The sequence below is a fragment of the Ictalurus furcatus genome, chromosome 29 (genome assembly GCF_023375685.1).
Source record: "Ictalurus furcatus strain D&B chromosome 29, Billie_1.0, whole genome shotgun sequence".
Lineage (NCBI taxonomy): Eukaryota > Metazoa > Chordata > Actinopteri > Siluriformes > Ictaluridae > Ictalurus > Ictalurus furcatus.
In genome coordinates this window covers 4,335,830-4,353,498 of record NC_071283.1, presented here as the reverse complement: position 1 = coordinate 4,353,498, position 17,669 = coordinate 4,335,830, and the positions used below count along the sequence as shown (strand labels likewise).

Genomic DNA, 17,669 nt, shown 5'->3' with positions numbered 1-17,669 from the left:
CAGTCCGGAGGCAGGGTTTGAGCCTATGAGACTCGCAGTGCGAGGCAAACGTGCTAACCACTAAGCCACCATGCTGCCGTCTACACAACATATTATAATGGACAATTCCAAATATTGTCACATGATTAACATTCATACTGTATTTGTGCTTGTAGGTGGCGAGAAGTAAATCAAGGTTGAATGTATGAAATTTAATACAAATCCAGTGTAACCTGCTAGCTAGCATTAGTTAGTCAGCTAGTTAATCAGCTCACTCATCAATACGTTGTTTAAAAAAGAAATGAATGTTAACAAACATGCACGGCGTGACAGAAGTTGTTGTAAAACCAAACCAAATGTTTATAGCAATTTGTTAACCTAAGGTTAGACAATTTACTAAGCCGCACGCCCCACACCATGCGAGCCCACCTTTGTCCCATTTTGAATCGCTTCGTTTTTATGTTTCTATCCAAAAGTGGATCTCTGGATGCACTCTTGCTGTCTTTCTGAACCGAATCCGCTGGACATGTTTCTTTCTTAGAGCCAGGCAACGGGAGGAACTGGTAATACACTTTTCCACTTGCTTTCTGAAACTGTCCAGTTCTTCGAGCCATCATGTCATCCTTCTTTACATCAGGCTGTCTTTCTTTCTCTTCCTCCTCCTCCTCTTCCTCATACTCCTTCTCATCCCTCACTTTCTCAGCCAGCCTCAGCTCAAGATCCTCACGCTCCGCAAGGGTCAAAGAGTGTTTGGGGTCAGAAATAAAGGGTTGCGCGGACTTGAGGGGTGAGGTCGGGGTGCTCGAGCCTCCACTGAGCGGATATGTTTATGATAACGGCGAATATAGAGGGGAAAATGGAGAGAAAGGATGAGTACAGAGACACACAGAAGCGTGTTTTTACTCCCTCAAGACAAATACATGCAAAGTGCATGGCATCATTTTATTGAGATTGCAGTCAAAACTATAGTACGATCAATCTTAATCCTCCGGCATATTTCAAACTAATCTCCAAGCGCTGCATCTATAGTGTATGCGATTATCACAGGAAAACATCTTCACACGTTTTACGGGCTAAGAGAGGAACAGAAAATTCATGTCGCGTGCATCTTTCGAGCAATAGAAATAAACACAAATCCACGGCACGATCTTTAACAAAAGATAAAGGTTTTCTGTAGGTTTATTTAACGTTAACGGAAGGAGTCTCCAGGGTCAGGAAATTTTAAGGACGGACGGTTTCTCGGTTCAGAGAGTTCAAAATGAACTTCGACACCCCATCGTGCTTCAAGGAGCTTCAAGGAGACAGGATCTTGATTTCAGACGATATTTCTCTTGAGGACTCCATTTTATATGGCGCATTAATGGCAGCGAAGCCTGTAATCGTAGCCGACCGCTTGGTCAGCTTGTCCTCATGTTTTCTTTAGAGGAGTGCAGAAATGAATTAAAGCGTGGACATAATTGTTCAATTTGAGAACGTAAAATAGCAAATTAATCACACAAAAAACACGACCCTGATTTAGTATCTAACGGCTATGTTAAAAACTAAATTGCTCACTCTGTTTAAAAATAAAATATGATAAAAACCTAAAGGAAAAAAAATCGTTTTATGGCCAATAAACGTGGGAGAAACCTAATGTTTAGTTTATCATGCGAAACATAAACCTTTCTGTCCAATCGTCATTGAACATTCTCAGTTACATGTAAAACAAGCCACGTCGTCAGTTCACTAATCAGACCAAAGAAGGTAAATGAAATTTTAAATAAATCTTTGAAAGCCTGAGAAAACGCTAATCTTTCCGACTTTCTGGCGCTGTAGCTAGTCTCTGATGTGACGAGTTGTCTTCAGTGCAATAACTGACGTAAATACATGCGACAGACCGCAACAGCGGATGCGCTAGACAGGCTGTACTGGTTTTTTAAGGAAACAGGAGTTGATGAATTACGAACGTTTTTTTTTTCTTCTCCAGACTTTTATTAATTGGCTCTACAGTATTTGTTCGAGTGTTCAGTTTGGCGATCTGAAATACTGAGTCGAGCACAAGTCAGGCCCGTCACGATAACGGCGTTATCGACTTATCGCACGATATTTGGAACGTAACCTTGATCGTCATTGCTGACGTCGATATCGCCCGTTGTGCTTACACGCGTGTTTGTTTACATAAGAACGAACGTCACCGACGTTTTAGCCGTTCGCGCCGCTCCGGTCCTCTCGTCTGCTCTCGCGCGGTCGAATTCCGTCGCATTTCAGATAAAAACGCACATCCGAATGCAAAAAAACTGCGTGCGTTCGAATTTAAGACGTGTAGCCTGCACTAGCACCGATTTGGATTCAAACGTACTGTTGAAAAACGGTCACGCCAGGGATTAACAATGCACTGGCAAGGTTTTTTTTTTGAAGAAGAACAATCTAGAAAGAACAGTTCTAGCGTTCCGTATAATCCGGATCGAACGAACGCACACGGGTAAACTGTAGCGCTTTACTCGCGGGGTAATTAACTCACCCAAACGCATCCTGTACGCATTAATCAGACACATACACAACATACACACAATATCACAACTGCACTAAATGACACGAACGCACACGTGAGCTTGAGTTTCATTTAGGCGCTCGGTAGAACGATAAGTCACGTCGGGAATACGCTCTTTCCGTAACGACGCACTGAAACACGCACAATGAATAACTAAAGCGTAAAGAATTCACAATACTGGATTACAGTACAGTTTATTCATTGTTTTGATTGGGCGTTTTATTTATTTATTTACGTTATTTCATTTTTTTTTTTTTGACATTTCAATTCCTATGTCTGAAAATTCTTAAGAATTAAAAGTTCATTGCGCTTTGAAAGGGTGTACTTGCATTATTATGCCATTATATTATCATTATTATCATCAGTGCCATAAAACGGTCTTAAAATGACAAATCGATTATCGCAATTATTTCTGGGACGATATATCGTCTGACAAAAGCAGTTATCGCGACAGGACTAACGCAGGTTGTCAACCCCTACACTAGACTAATCAGATATTTTCCGATTCATCTTACTCTGAACACCACAATGACTCTAGAAGTAATGTGCCACTTCAACATGTTTGGTAAAGTTTGGGAAAGCGCTGCGTTTTGTACTTTTAGATGTTTCCCACACAAAGCAGATGAACAGTACAGTACTGAACAATGAAAACTAAAGAAACTACAAACCAGCCCCATGCCTGCACAAGCACTAAACCTAAATCAATCATCAATTCCAAAGCATTAAGCAAGCAGTGAGATGTGTGTGTGTGTGTGTGTGTGTGTGTGTGTGTGTGAGTGTGTGTGTGCAATGAAAGCCATTCAGCAAGCAAAGTATGTTGTGTGTGCCATAGTGTGTGTCTGGTTTGTCTGAAAACTCTGTCTATATGCACGAGTGTGTCTACGAGCATGCGTGCGTATCCTACGCTCTCTCTCGCCCTGAGCTCATCCCAGCGGTGGGCATGGCAACAGTTGCTGAGGAGAAGAGGCGTCGCAGCATCTCTGACTCATCCTTCCCACCCTCTTTCCTCCACTCTTCTTCCTGTCTTTCCTCTTCCCAGGAAAAGCTCTCCATCTTAGTCACGCCCCCGAACGTCACAACGTGCTTGCGGTCACCGCGGGAACGCCCCTGGCAACGAGCCGGGTCGCTGTGGGCAACCTTCACTGACGAGGCAGCGAGGCAGGACTGACACAGAGGGGGCGAGTCACTGCACCACACACACACACACACACACACACACACACACACACACACACACACGGTACACGAAGAGACACAAGCAAACACACCCCCACACACAGACACATTATACACATCACATGCACACAGGCACAAAGAAACACAGGTCCACACACACATATGGAGAGGCAAGTAAGAGAAAACATGAAAAATGAATTAGAGGTAAGAAGGTAGAGAAAATATGGCAAATGAAAACAGTTAAATGTTGAAAGAAAACTATTTTAGGTCACAAGAGAACAGAATAAAAGAAACAAACTTATAGACGTATATGTCTTATAGTAGATAGTTAAACACACACGAAATCTTTCTCACATAAATTTAGTCCATTGTATCTTATAGGAAGCAGAGGCATGCATCATAAATAAGTCCTCATCGAACGCACCTCTCCCTCCCTCCCTCCCTCCCTCCCTCCCTCTCATCCACCCACACACAGAGTTTTATCTCTGTTCAGGCACTTCCTGTGGAGCTACACACTTTGCCTGACAGTTTAGTTTCCTATAGCCATCTCTCAGTTCATCACAGGACACTCGAACGCCATTATACTCTATATGCAACATCTACACAATAAAAAAAACGCTCAAAATCCACTTATAGACGTAACATTCACAACAACAACAACAACAACAACCAGTTCCCAAAAACAAGCCTAATCTTTCTGTGAAGATCTTTTTCTGTGAAGGTAATATCTAAAAACTGCTAACAAGAAAATCCTAGCGTACGTCGGTGGACGAGATAGCTAATGTTTTATTTATTTATTTATTTATTTATTTACATGTGCAAGAAATGACGGGGGAAAAAAACCCTTTAAAAATAAGCAGCTGCTCCATTCACTTTTTTTTTCCCCACTGTCCATAGAAAGCACATTCCCGCCCACTTGGGGTTTTTTTTTACTGACTGACAAGTTAGAAGTTCATGAATTCACAGTTTAACTTGAAAATTCACCTTGATAATATTCATTGAAAAAGAAACTGCACCTAGAAGCAAATTTTACATCCCACATCCTTTCCCCTTCACTCGGTTGGCTTTTCCACACGGGAAGTTTATTTGCGTTCGTTCTAACCGCTGCGGAAAGCCGTACTTTTCAGGGGTGTCCTGTATCGGTGTAGCAAGGTGTCAAAAAATAAATAATAATCACAAACGCTTTGGCTAAACTGTAGATGGTACCACATTTGTAAGTCCATCATTGTGTCCGCGGCACAAAAAAGGCGGCACAACAGAAACAAACTCTCAAAATGGTGATCGTATTAAAATGGTGAATGCATAAGGAAAGCCCCATGCTTTAATAAAAAAGAGCCAGGAGTCTTATAAATCTCTTACTTTTACACAAGCATGAATACCAGGTAAGCCCGTTTTTGCATTAACGAAAAGATTTGGCTGAGCATAAGGGCAACTAGCATTCTCGATACAATCCCAGCTGTTGGACAAATCCTAAATGGCACCCTACTGGCCGTCTAGGGCACTACACAGGAAGCACACTTGTGCAGGTCAAACCTACAGACAGGTCAGGCACCTGTTCTCTGTGCTCATCTGCAGTCTCTGCCACTTCTCCAGGTCTGACTGAGTCATGGACGTCTGAGCCAATGACTGCTGATGATCCCGAAGTGGGAGGGCCCCAGTCTGACCCCGCCTCCTAGCCAGATCATCTTTCTGTATATTAGGCAAAGCGGCCTGTCCGCCTCCCTCTGTCTCTCTCTCATCATCCTCATCATTCTCTTTCTCCCTTGCTTTCTCGGGGCTCAGGAAGGGGTTCTCCTTACGAGTTATGATCGACACTGCAACTGGAGCGGCCTCACTGTGGAACAACACAACTACAATAAAATTATAATATAATAAGCTGTATATCAGTACTTACAATATTCTGCTATATTATTACGTTTGTTTGTCGTTTTTTTCATGGTTGAGTTTCACTGCCGGTGTTTATTTTGTGTTAATAAACCTTCGAATGATCATCCTTTATTGTTATTTCTATTGCTTTATGTATTTCTGTTCTCACTTTTTATTGTTCTGTTGTTACTCATTTTTATTGCTTTATTTTACTATTGTGTAAATCTACTTGAACTACATTAAATGCATGAAATGTGCTATATGAATAAGGTTAGTATAGTCTTCCGCTTATTATTATTATTATTATTATTATTATTATTATTATTAATGACATATGGCTGTTAAATGCTCTAATCTTATTGGTCAGAAGGTGTTTCATTTCTCTATTAACAGCTGTTCTGACAGTAGTTCCAGCTGCAAGGGAAATCACAGGTTTGTATTAATGAGCTTCTTCTAATATGTGATTGTTTCTACAGTTACATGTAGATTAATAGCTGCTCTAACAGAAGTGATAAACAGGAACAGGTTTGCTTTTTTCGTGGACATTCCACAGGCTTAAATGTGATTATAAATGGATAAAAAGTACGATGCGTCGTTCTTTAATAAATAAAAACATTGTTAGCATTGGCAACTTGCTTTGCTATAAAAGAAAAACAAAATGCACCCTAGTCTTGTTCACCCTCCGTTAAATAATAAGCCTTTTAAATAATAATTTTGTGACATTTGTGTCCCCAGTGGTTTTCCACATTCGTAATGTTGTTGGTAGTGTAGATGCTTAAAGTCCCCATGAATTCACAATGAAAGTTTTGTGGCGTTTAGTATGAACATGTAAGCCTTAAAAAGTTATCTATAATCTAGTGCGCTCCAAAACAAAAATTCGCATTTACAAGATACATACGTTCAAAATTTACAGACTCTCTCTACCACCGATATGGATCGACAATTTTGATGACATCATTCTGCACTTCAGATGTTCTGTCCAATCAAACGCTCGCTAGAATCTGAAGTGTCCCACCCCCAACGTTATAAAAATCCACGGTACTAATTGTCAAGTACGGCTCAGCCCGGGCTGTGAGGTAAGATAAACGCTACTGGCTGTTTAAAATGGGTGAGGAGCAACTTGACGACCATTTTTAATTATTTCACTGTTGAGAGTGAAAGAGACTAGGATGTATTCTGTATATTAGTGCCTGTGTGTATCGTGAACTTTTGTATATATGGTTTTAAGGCACCTGTTCTCGATGGTCATTGAAAGTCTCTGCCACTTCTCAAGGTCCGACTGAGTGATACTAGTCTGGGCCAATGACTGACGAGGACCCTTTTGTGGGAGGGACCCGATACGAGTTCGCCTTCTGGCAAGATCGTCCTTCTGTACGTTTGGGACAACTGACCGCCCCTTGTCCTCCTCATCACTCTCTTCCTCTTCGGCTTTCTGTTTGCCATGAGGACTTAGGAAGGGATTGTCCTTGCGAGTTACAATTGGTACCTCAGTGGAGGTGGTGTCAGATTCACTGTGGTGGAGTGTGCCAATGGCACACATTAGGAAGTTCCAGCGCACAATCCACGCACAGACGGAACAGAGGAAACATCAGCACCAACACACATTTTCAACACAGAAAGACAGAAAAGAAGAAGACAGCCGAAATGAATGGATGCATGAATGCAGAGGACAGACCCTATATTTTCCAAATATACTACACACTATAGGCATGTTCCCACTAAGGACCTAAAACCTTCTGAGGAAATAATGAATTCTGAAACTACCCTGGACGAGAACTACACAGCTCCTGATCGAGGTCCTGGTTTAAATTTCCACTGCTATGTACAGATCTTAATAATTATGTAGAATAAAAAAAGAAGTGAAACAATCGATGTGACGTCTTTCAGCAGCTGGCAAGATCACAGCAACACAGCAGACATGGAGGATGCTGAAGATAAAGTTGTGCTGTTGTTCATTGTTTTTGCTTTAATTGTACGTTAACTACACTCATTTATTTTTTAAATGTCATGTGAGATGGAAATTTTATGGAGCTTGTCTTTGACCAATTAGTTCCAGGTCCACAGAAAATGACCTACTATAGAGAAGAAGCTGAACAGCCCAGGAACTAAAATTAGCCCTGATTACTCTGGTGGAAAAATGCTGTAGCAAAGTTCCTGAAAAAGTTCCTGTTGTCTAACATCTAAATATAAAGCTATATCGTAGAAAAAAAAAAAACACTGACATGCATCATGTCTAAGTATCTTGCTATTGTATTTCTGCCACATCGATTTGCCCCTGCTCCCGCTTCATCTCCTCCCCTTCTCTCACACCACGCACCTCTTCTTCTCCTGCTCCATTTTCTCCAACATCTCCAGCACAGCGTGCTGGGAGGAAAGCCGGATTCCCTCCCAACGCTCGCGGTCCTTACTGCTGCACGAGCTTGGCAGGAACTGATGCGCGACACTGGGTTTTGGTCGGTTCATGCGCGCCCTCCTGGACGCAAGGTCGTCCTTTTGGATATCTGGGACCTTTCTATCTCTTTCTTTGCCCTCATCATCATCATCATCGTCGTCCTCGTCCCACTCGTGTGTTTGTTCGCCCCGCAGGAAGTTGTTATCGCATCGACGGATGATGTCAGGAGACGGAGATTTAGCCTGCTCGGGCTCTACGGCAGTCACCTTAGGACTGATGGAAGGTTGGTGTCAACAGCACAAGCAGGAATGCGCTGTGACGAAGTTAATATCTTACAGCTTGCATCCAGATGACGCAACACACCTTCATTTCAGACAAAGGTTACAGTTCAACCCAAAATCAATGCAGCAATGCTCTCTAGTACCATGCTGATGGGAAAACTGGATGGCAAAAGACTTTACACAACCATCATTGCAAAATAAACCTCCATGCAAAAGATATGGGTCAGCATCATATCCATTCCAAAAACAAGGATCCAGATGTTTCAGATTATTAAAACACAACTCAAAAGGCTCAATCGCATGTCCACGCAACGTCTATACACACTACAAGCTACAAGACAGTCCTGTGAATCTCTGCATGTACTTTAATTAGTGGAGTACGACACACAAACCCTCATACCATTAGTCCAGTTAGTCAGGAAATCAGTCACTGTGATGTCCTTCTAACCTGCTGTATCGCGCAGAAGCAGGCAACACTTTAATACCCGCCTTCTCTAACTTTCTCATCTTCTTATGTTCTACCTCATCCAGCTGAGGCTCCGCCCCTCCCTCAACTGCCCAGGTCACAGTTTTCTGGGAGTGGAGGGCAAGAGGCATCTCGCTTGAAATACCAACACACTCCTCTCTGCGAGAGATGAGACACACACACACACTTTCAGTAAATGAGAAAACCATGAGGATGAAACTGTGCTTTCTGGTAGGTGTGTATATGCGTGTGTGTGTGTGTGTGTGTGTGTGTGTGTGTGTGTGTGTGTGTTTTTATGTGTGCGCTCTGATGAGTGGTAGACCACTGTCAATGTTTTTTCCTTTCGCTCCACCCATGGTTGTGACAACAAGTCTTAAGTCTTAAGAAATTTAGGATTTTTTTAAAAATCAATGCTTATCAAAGTTACCTAATGGGGGAGGTGGAGTTGCTGCCGCTCCTGCGTTCTTCATCACGTTCGCTCCTCCTCTTCTTCAGCTGAGCAGGCATGAACGTGCTTTGATTACTCTTGTTGGGGAGGTACTGGTTAAACGGCAGCGCAGCACGGGGCTCTTTATAGGAGACACGGCGGGCAGACATGTCGTCCTTTAGCACGTCTGGCAGCTTCCTGTGATCTCCCTCCAAATCTGAGAAACAGAGAGAGAGAGAGAGAGAGAGAGAGAGAGAGAGAGAGAAGTGCTTTTACAAATTCATCCAATTACATTTCAAAAGTGATAAACATACTCTTTGTTAATGTTTTACAATGCTCCCACACTCAAAGTTTAAAAACGCAACCAGTAGGAGACGTAACGGAACGAAAGAAACATGCAGACACACAGACGAAACCAAAACACAACAACAATTTGAGACTGGTACAGCCTCGTCTCCATTCAGACCATTCAGATCTGTTATGACCGTGTGTGTATGCGTGTGTGTTTGTATATGCGTGTTTTATGTCGTAGTGGGGACCAAATGTCCCCACTAAAATAGAAATATCTGACAGTTTAGACCTTGAGGGGACATTCGTCTGGTCCCCACGAGGAAAACTGCTGCTTAAAATGAAAATATATATATATATATATATAAATAAATAAAATAAGAAAAGCCAAAAGGCTTCCTTACAAGTATAGTGTGTATATGTGACAAGCCTGTTCGATTTACCACGAATTCACGCGTACGCAAACAATCCTCTGTCCGCCCAACTGTGTGAGATCACACAAAGTTTACACTTCTCATGTGTCACGTGCGAATCTTCTCATACACTCTGTGACATATCGGCAGTCACAAAGCTGGGTGTGTAATGTCTGTCTATAGCGCTGACAGCTGCACTCTCTTGCTCTCACTGTATGTGTGTGTGTGTGTGTGTGTGTGTGTGTGTGTATAAAATTAACCAAGTATGCAATCTAAAAGTGATATTACACTGCGTAGGTGCTACAAGATCATCATGTCATATACACAGGAAGCCTTTTGGGATAAATAAATAAAAAGTATTCCAAAAAAGCAACATTACGATAAACTTATATTATTGCCTTTTCATAAGATCTAGGTAATAAAAGCACGAAATGCAGCCATGTTAGGCATGTTAACGGGTATTGGAATACCCAGGTAACTGACTGAGGTGCCGTTATTTGAATACTGAACACTATTTGTTATACATAATGTCCACAAGTGCCTCGACTCAGCGTTTGCTTTATTACAGGAAATCTGAAAATCATTGTCATAGGCCTCAGCAGGGGTCAGATCACAGGTGGGCAATATCGCACAAGGGTCATCCGTGATCAGAAATCAACACGCAAGCAAGGGTCAAACAACCAGGAAACAGGAAGCCAAATAACACAAACGCATGATGAGACTCCGTAGTGAAGCGAAGAAACAGCTGGGTATATATAGATGAACCAATCAAAAGGGAGACACAGAACAGGTGAACACAATCAGGTAACACACTCAGGTGAACCGGACAAAAGTACAGGTGATTACGTGCGTGTGTCTCACCATCGCAGTTAGGACGGAGCACAGTATCGGGGGAAGGTGTGGGCTGTGATTGCGAGCTGAAGGAGTCCAGGCTGTCAAAGGAATCCTCACGTCTATGCCTCGGAGATGACAACGAATCGGAAAGCTCCGATTCCCAGTTGTCCACACATCCACTGTCTCGTACACTGCGCTTAGGGGAGTCAGGCTCCTCGTTCACACACTCCTGCACACACAAATCACATTATTATAAACATTGGAGTAAACCAGTCTGTTAATCGTTAGCTCAACGAGAGCAGTCTATATTTTATATATATATATAAATATATTTAATGTGTTCCACTTATTAATCAGGTCTTTCTTTACCTTCCTCATCATGGACAAAAGGCCTTCAAACTCTTTTAGGTCAAGCGTTGGACCACAATATGACGCACAACCGTTTACAGTTTTGCCCAGCCAGTAAATAGTGATCAGTACCTACAGTAGCATAACACACGCAAAAATACACACACACACACACAGAGAGAAAATGAAAGTGAGTTGACAGCAATCATATATAAGAAAATACACACAAAAAAATAGCGAATGCATATAACTCTACTGTACTTACATTCTTCAGCTTCCGACTGCAATCTGAACCCCTACAAGAGAGTCACGCTCAGTTTTAGCCTAAGATTAAACATTGTAAAATACTGCACACACACACACACACACACACACACACACACACACACACACACACTGACACGAACTAGCACAAATGCAACAACAAAGATTGTTTCTTCTCATATAAACATTGCTGTGAGACAGGCACTACAATGCACTAGAGATGGCACAATACCACTATTATTTTTTCAATACCAATAATGAAACCTTAGAACTGAAAAGAATGACTTGCATATCAGTATTTATAACCATTTATAACCATAATGCAGAATTTTGACTATATTCTGGCAACATTTCGTGGTTGCATTCCTGATAAATATAATACTGATCTTAACGACGTACCTGAGTAATGTTAGATAAGTCAGATATACTTCCTTGATAACTTTCGTGTCAATAATAAACATTCCCAATTTACCTCGACAGAACGTAAAGGTGCATCTTTCAAGCACTTTAAATCTAATGTGACTAATGTGAGATAGTGGGGGGGAGTGGGCGGGGCTTCCAGGGTGTCAGTTAATATTGGCGTGTTTGAAAAAATTCTACGTTAAAATGTGTAAAAGTGGTTATGTTTGAGTTCCCTGAATTTTTTTCCTCCTATTAAATAGCACTGTATCTGCACTTGCAATGTCTGTCTGTGAATTCAGAGCGCCACACAACCGCTAACTTCTTCCGCTAACCGCTAACAGTAAAACTACACCAGAACAGCACCTGAAATTGCTCAGACGCTCGACTACCCCATAGGAAGAAACACACGGTCATGGAAATGACTTGGTTTGCACGCATTATAGTCTGCCATTTTGTTTTTCTCCTTATTTAGCGTGAAGTATTTCCACACTGCTGAAGTGATAGCAATTCCCACGTGTGCTTTGCTAGCTAACAGCTAGCTAGCTACTGGCTGTTGTTTTGGTAACTTCACGTTTTACAACGCGCTACGAGAAACCCTGTGATGATATTTCAGGCCAGATTTGTTTCAGAATTGGATCAGGTTTGTTCTGTTCACACACTGACACGCAATTGACACACACACACACACACACACACACACACACACACACACACACACACACACACACAACAAAGAAAGGAATGGCGCCATTTCATCACCATGGCAAGAGCTTGAGCAACTGACTTTATAATCACGATCGCCGTTAAAATAAGACACGAGTTCAGCAGGGGTTTTAAAGATTATTGTTGAATAATGTGCATCAGTAGTCTGAGAAGAAAAACCAAACATTTTACTGGCAATTGCAAAGAAAAGAATAGATCATAGTTATTACACTGGTAATATTATTAAACTGGTGAAAACATGGGCCGGTTCTTTAAACTGTTCCCTAAAGAAGCACAATCAAAGTTTGTAACACCCACCCACACACACACACACACACACACACACACACACACACACACACACACACACACACACACACACACACAGATGCATACGTTAGGTTGGCACGTATAGACATGTCCTGCAGGTCTCCTGGGTCGAACAGTTGTGATCCCTTTAGTCCTAACTCCTCACATCCCCGCAGGAACACGGTGAGATTATCCTAGGAGAGCAAAATACAACACACACACACACACACACACGGCCATCATAGACTGCATCATAGAGAGTTTACTGTATGTAGCTGTATGGAGATTTTTACTAAAGCAGTTTTTTTAACAATACAGTACTGTATGTATGTGTGTTAAAAACATTTCTACTAGAGATGTATTGGTACCATTTTTTTTTTCCAGACCAAATACAAGCACAGGTAAATTTCTGGAGTTCACCAAACACCAGTACCAACACCGAAATGAGTAACATAAAGTAACAAATAAGCACCTAGCTCACGAGCTACCAAAATCCCCTGACAACCACACCCCCCTCTCAGCCAAACTGTCATTAGGCCCGTCACTATAATTACATTATCGACTTATTGTACGATATCTGGACACGACCGCGATCATTTTTGCTAGCCTCGACATTGCCCATTGTGTTTACATAAGAATGAACGTCACCAACATTTTAGTTATTCGCGCTGCTTCGGTCAAATTAAAATTCGAACTCCGAATATTTTTAGAATTCGATATAAAAATGTGCATCCGAATGAAATAAAACCGTGCATTCGAATTTAACATGTGTCGCAAGCACTAGCGCTGATTTGAATGAAAACATACTATTGGGAAAAAAATGACACGGAGATATTAACAATGCACTAACACTGACTACGTTTACATGGACAGCAGTAATCTAATTATTGACCTTAATCTGAGTAAGATAATAATGTGATTAAGGTGTTTACATGAGTCGCTTTTAGAATACTCCTGTCATGTTCCCGTTTTACATGTTTTAGAACATAATTAGATTAACAGCCTGCGTCATTACGTCACCGCGCCACGCCGTCCGACGTCCCTCCAGAATTTCACGAATCAACATACAGTTCGTCTTCGTTATGGGACCGTATACAGTTTTGGGTGTTTTTATTTTTTATTTTTTTTACGAACGCTTTAAGTGCAGTTAATTATTTGTCATGCTGTACGTGCTAATAGACGACTGCTTGAAGCGGTGGGTGTGTCCCAAATCGCGTAGTTACCATCTATATAGTAGCCGAGATACATGTATTTTTCCCCACTACAGGCCTATAGTAGGCAAGTATGCGATTTGGGACACAGCCGAACTCGCCGTAAAACGTAAAACTGCCGTGTGTGATCGTGTCCTGTCGCAAAATGCGGTGAAAACTCCCACACGACGTTCATAATGTGATTAAGGTGTTTACATGTCACTACTACACGTCCATAATGCGACTAAAACAGGAGTACTCCACCTGTCTTAATTCGATTATTGCTTACTTCGATTATGACCTTAATTAGATTAAGGCAAGTAAAAATTGCTGTTTACATGGTAGTTTCTTAATTAGAGTATGATCTTAATCGGATTAAGAGTGGATTATTGTTGTCCATGTAAACGCAGCTAATGTTTTTTGAAGAAGAATAATCCAGAATATTCTTAAGAATTAAACGTTCATTGCTCTTTGAAAGGGTGTACTTGCATTGTAATGCCATTATATTATCATTATAGCAGTGGCATAAAATGGTCTTAAAATGACAATAATATCGTTTATCGCAATTATTTCTGGGACAATATATAGTTATTGTGACAGGTCTAACTGTCACGAATAGGGCACGGATATGATAGACTAAATGTAAATCATTGTATAAACAAAAGAAGAAGAGCTTGCTTGTTCTTCAGTCTTAATTACTAAGCCTATTGTGTCTGTAGCGATCCACCAGCTGTAATTACAAAAACACGAAGACGTGACATGAGTCAACGAATAACAGCTTGAAAACAGCTTGAGAAATTGAAGTCATTTTCACAATTGCCATTAAAATAAAACATAAGACTTTGCAGGGATTTTAAAGATTCCATCCATTCATCTTCTATACCGCTTTATCCTTTTCAGGGTCACGGGGAAACCTGGAGCCTATCCCAGGGAGCATCGGGCACAAGGCGGGGTACACCCTGGACAGGGTGCCAATCCATCGCAGGGCACACTCACATACACACTCACACACCCATTCATACACTACGAACACTTTATACACACCAATCAGCCTACCATGCATGTCTTTGGACTGGGGGAGGAAACCGGAGTACCCGGAGGAAACCCCCACAGCACGGGGAGAACATGCAAACTCCACACACACACACACACAGGGCCACGGTGGGAGTCGAACCCCCGACCCTGGAGGTGTGAGGCGAACGTGCTAACCAGTAAGCCACTGTGCGATTTTAAAGATTATTGTGGACGATATTCCGTAATAATGTTGAAAACTTTTCAAATGTTCTTCATTGTTCAGATGAAAATATTTGACTTGCAAATGCAACATAACATATAGGAGCTTCAGTAATATTATTATCACTGTACACCTTTAATTAAAGTATGTTTTATGGTTTTCTTTGCATCAGAATCCCTGAAGAATTCCGGTCTAATAATCGATAGTGGCCGATCATCAAGAACAACGTACTGGGTAAGCGATGTTATTTTCTCTCACCTAGCGTTGTCTGTAGATATTTCTCTCACCAATGTTTGCGGCGTTGTTTGGTTCGGTTACTGCTGTGTGCTGCTAGCAATGAAATCCACATGCTGAGTTTTATGTTGCGGAAAGACGTTTATCCTACAGTACTGTACACTAGACTTGTTGCACGTAGTATAACGTGGTATTAGATGTAGGTATCAAGTAAATGTGCAGGGTATCAGTTTCGATGCATCGCTAGATTCTACTCACCAGTCCTGCAATGGGGGTCGGGAGTCTGTTAATCTTCTTCACAAGTCCTGGTTTGATGGAACTCAGCAACCTACAATTGATGGGCATTGATTAAAAGCATCGTTGTGATTAAAAGTGATAAAACACACATATATACACACCACACATCTTGTACCTGTGATTTCTTATACCTGTGAAGTCAATCAATGCAAAGAACTGTTGTTGACTGTAACCTATAACATGGTTATACATCATGTTGCAACAAATCGATAGTTACCTACGGTTCAACGAGAACTGCAGGGATGACTTCTTGTTCACATGACTGCCGAGACCTGTCGACATTCACATAGTGAACTATGATGCAGTATTTGCAACGAATACTGCACTCATACAGCCTTCTTTTCCCGAATAACAAGGGAACAAGGGGCAGTAAGAATCGGTTGGATCCCATATGCCAACAATGTCATGAGCAACAGGACTCACCTGTGACTAACCTAAAACTTGTTCAGAAATGACCAGAGCACTCACAGCACTGGAAGTCCACCATCTACTGGGTCTGCATCTGCTTAGACATGAGAGATGCCCCCCCCCTTTTTTTTTCTTTGTAACAGCTGAACAGTTGGTCTAAATGGTTCTGTGGTACTGACATGCGCACCAGGTCTTAAGAAATAGTGACAAATGGAGGTGCCTCACGCCTTTCATTGGAGCTGCTGTGGTGCACAGCGATGGGTGTCAACACACACCTATCGCATAAAGAGGACTTGCTACTGTTTAGCAGTCTGTTATTTGGGACTAGGGCAAGTCAAGGATGCAGCAGATGGGGTATATACTGTACCATTCCCGGAACACAGGCACTCAAGACCCTTGTACTAGGGGCTCTTGCATTCAGCACTGTTTCCTGCATTCAGGAGTGTTACCTCAGTTGGCAATTCAGTCAGAGAAGTCAAGCCCACAGGCAGAAGTGAACAGGGTTAAGGGTACCAAATCTCTTCGTCCATTTGGGACAACAGACCTGCATGGGAAGGAAGCTGCCAGAGTGTTCTGACCACTAACAAGGCAGTAGAGGTAACCAGAAAACACGGGACCACATAAAGATCTCTGTGGCCTAGTTTCTAAATTCTGTGCAATGTAGGAAGAATCAGTGAGAAAAGTGGGAAAGCATATAGTAGATTGTGGAGCTCTCCTTTATAAGACAGAGAGAAACAATTGGATTCTTGCTGGATGGATGGTTGATGTCGCTGAACGTCATAATATTGTCTGTGCAAACCACAAGGCAACATCTCAGAACCGGTAAGTAGAACTCGAGAGCTGGATACACCAACCTTAATTCCAGCGGGTTGATGTGTTCTGGTCTTATACCAGTGGGCCTTGGGCACCCAGGACCCTGTCGGGGGTTCACAAGTTGTTCTTCCTTGGACTACTTTTGGTAGGTACTAACCACTGCATATCGGGAACACCCCACGAGACCTGCTGTTTTGGAGAGGCTCTGACCCAGTCGTCGAATCATCACAATTTGGCCCTTGTCAAAGTCACTCAGATCCTTGGGCTTGCCCATTTTTCCGGCTTCCAACACATCAACTTTGAGAACTGACTGTTCACTTGCTGCCTAATAAATATATCCCACCCCTTGACAGGTGCCACTGTACGAGATAATCAACGCTATTCACTTCACTGGTCAATGGTTTTAATATTAGGGATGATCAGTGTATAATGAAATAGACACACAAAATCACAATGCTTTGGAATTCTCCTATTTTCAGCATACAAGCTAGAACAATTTTTTGAGTAGAAAACCATGTTTAAAAGCCTATGAAAATCTGTGGGTTTTTAACTGTGTCTGTATTTGCCATCTAGACAAATTAATTACAGGGAAAAGGAGGGAAAATGAAACATTTGGTACAAAATATGTTGAGCAACAGTGTTGGAGTAACAGTAGTATGTAACAGTAACAGTATATGTTTGAACTTGGTACGTGGACTTAGGCTACTGATGACCGTCATAATATTGAAAGAAAAAAACAAGTATGTTCTCTTAGAAAGAATTGAAAATAAGTCACTTTCACCCAAATAACAGTTAATCGACTACTCAAGTTTGGTC

The 17,669-nt window shown here is 41.8% G+C and overlaps 1 protein-coding gene across 1 annotated transcript in view; it reads right to left on the bottom strand.

Moving 5' to 3' along the window:
* limch1a (LIM and calponin homology domains 1a) overlaps nucleotides 1-17,669 on the bottom strand; it is a 70,933-nt gene that overhangs the window by 26,770 nt on the left and 26,494 nt on the right. Inside the window, exons 3-14 of the mRNA XM_053618784.1 lie at nucleotides 15,594-15,663; nucleotides 12,765-12,871; nucleotides 11,266-11,296; nucleotides 11,022-11,132; nucleotides 10,680-10,881; nucleotides 9,118-9,334; nucleotides 8,673-8,849; nucleotides 7,869-8,216; nucleotides 6,784-7,062; nucleotides 5,238-5,519; nucleotides 3,414-3,695; nucleotides 409-792 (exon numbers count right to left, since the gene is read on the bottom strand). Coding sequence (XP_053474759.1) covers nucleotides 409-792; nucleotides 3,414-3,695; nucleotides 5,238-5,519; nucleotides 6,784-7,062; nucleotides 7,869-8,216; nucleotides 8,673-8,849; nucleotides 9,118-9,334; nucleotides 10,680-10,881; nucleotides 11,022-11,132; nucleotides 11,266-11,296; nucleotides 12,765-12,871; nucleotides 15,594-15,663 — 2,490 coding nt within the window. The remainder of the gene's footprint in view (nucleotides 1-408; nucleotides 793-3,413; nucleotides 3,696-5,237; nucleotides 5,520-6,783; nucleotides 7,063-7,868; nucleotides 8,217-8,672; nucleotides 8,850-9,117; nucleotides 9,335-10,679; nucleotides 10,882-11,021; nucleotides 11,133-11,265; nucleotides 11,297-12,764; nucleotides 12,872-15,593; nucleotides 15,664-17,669) is intronic.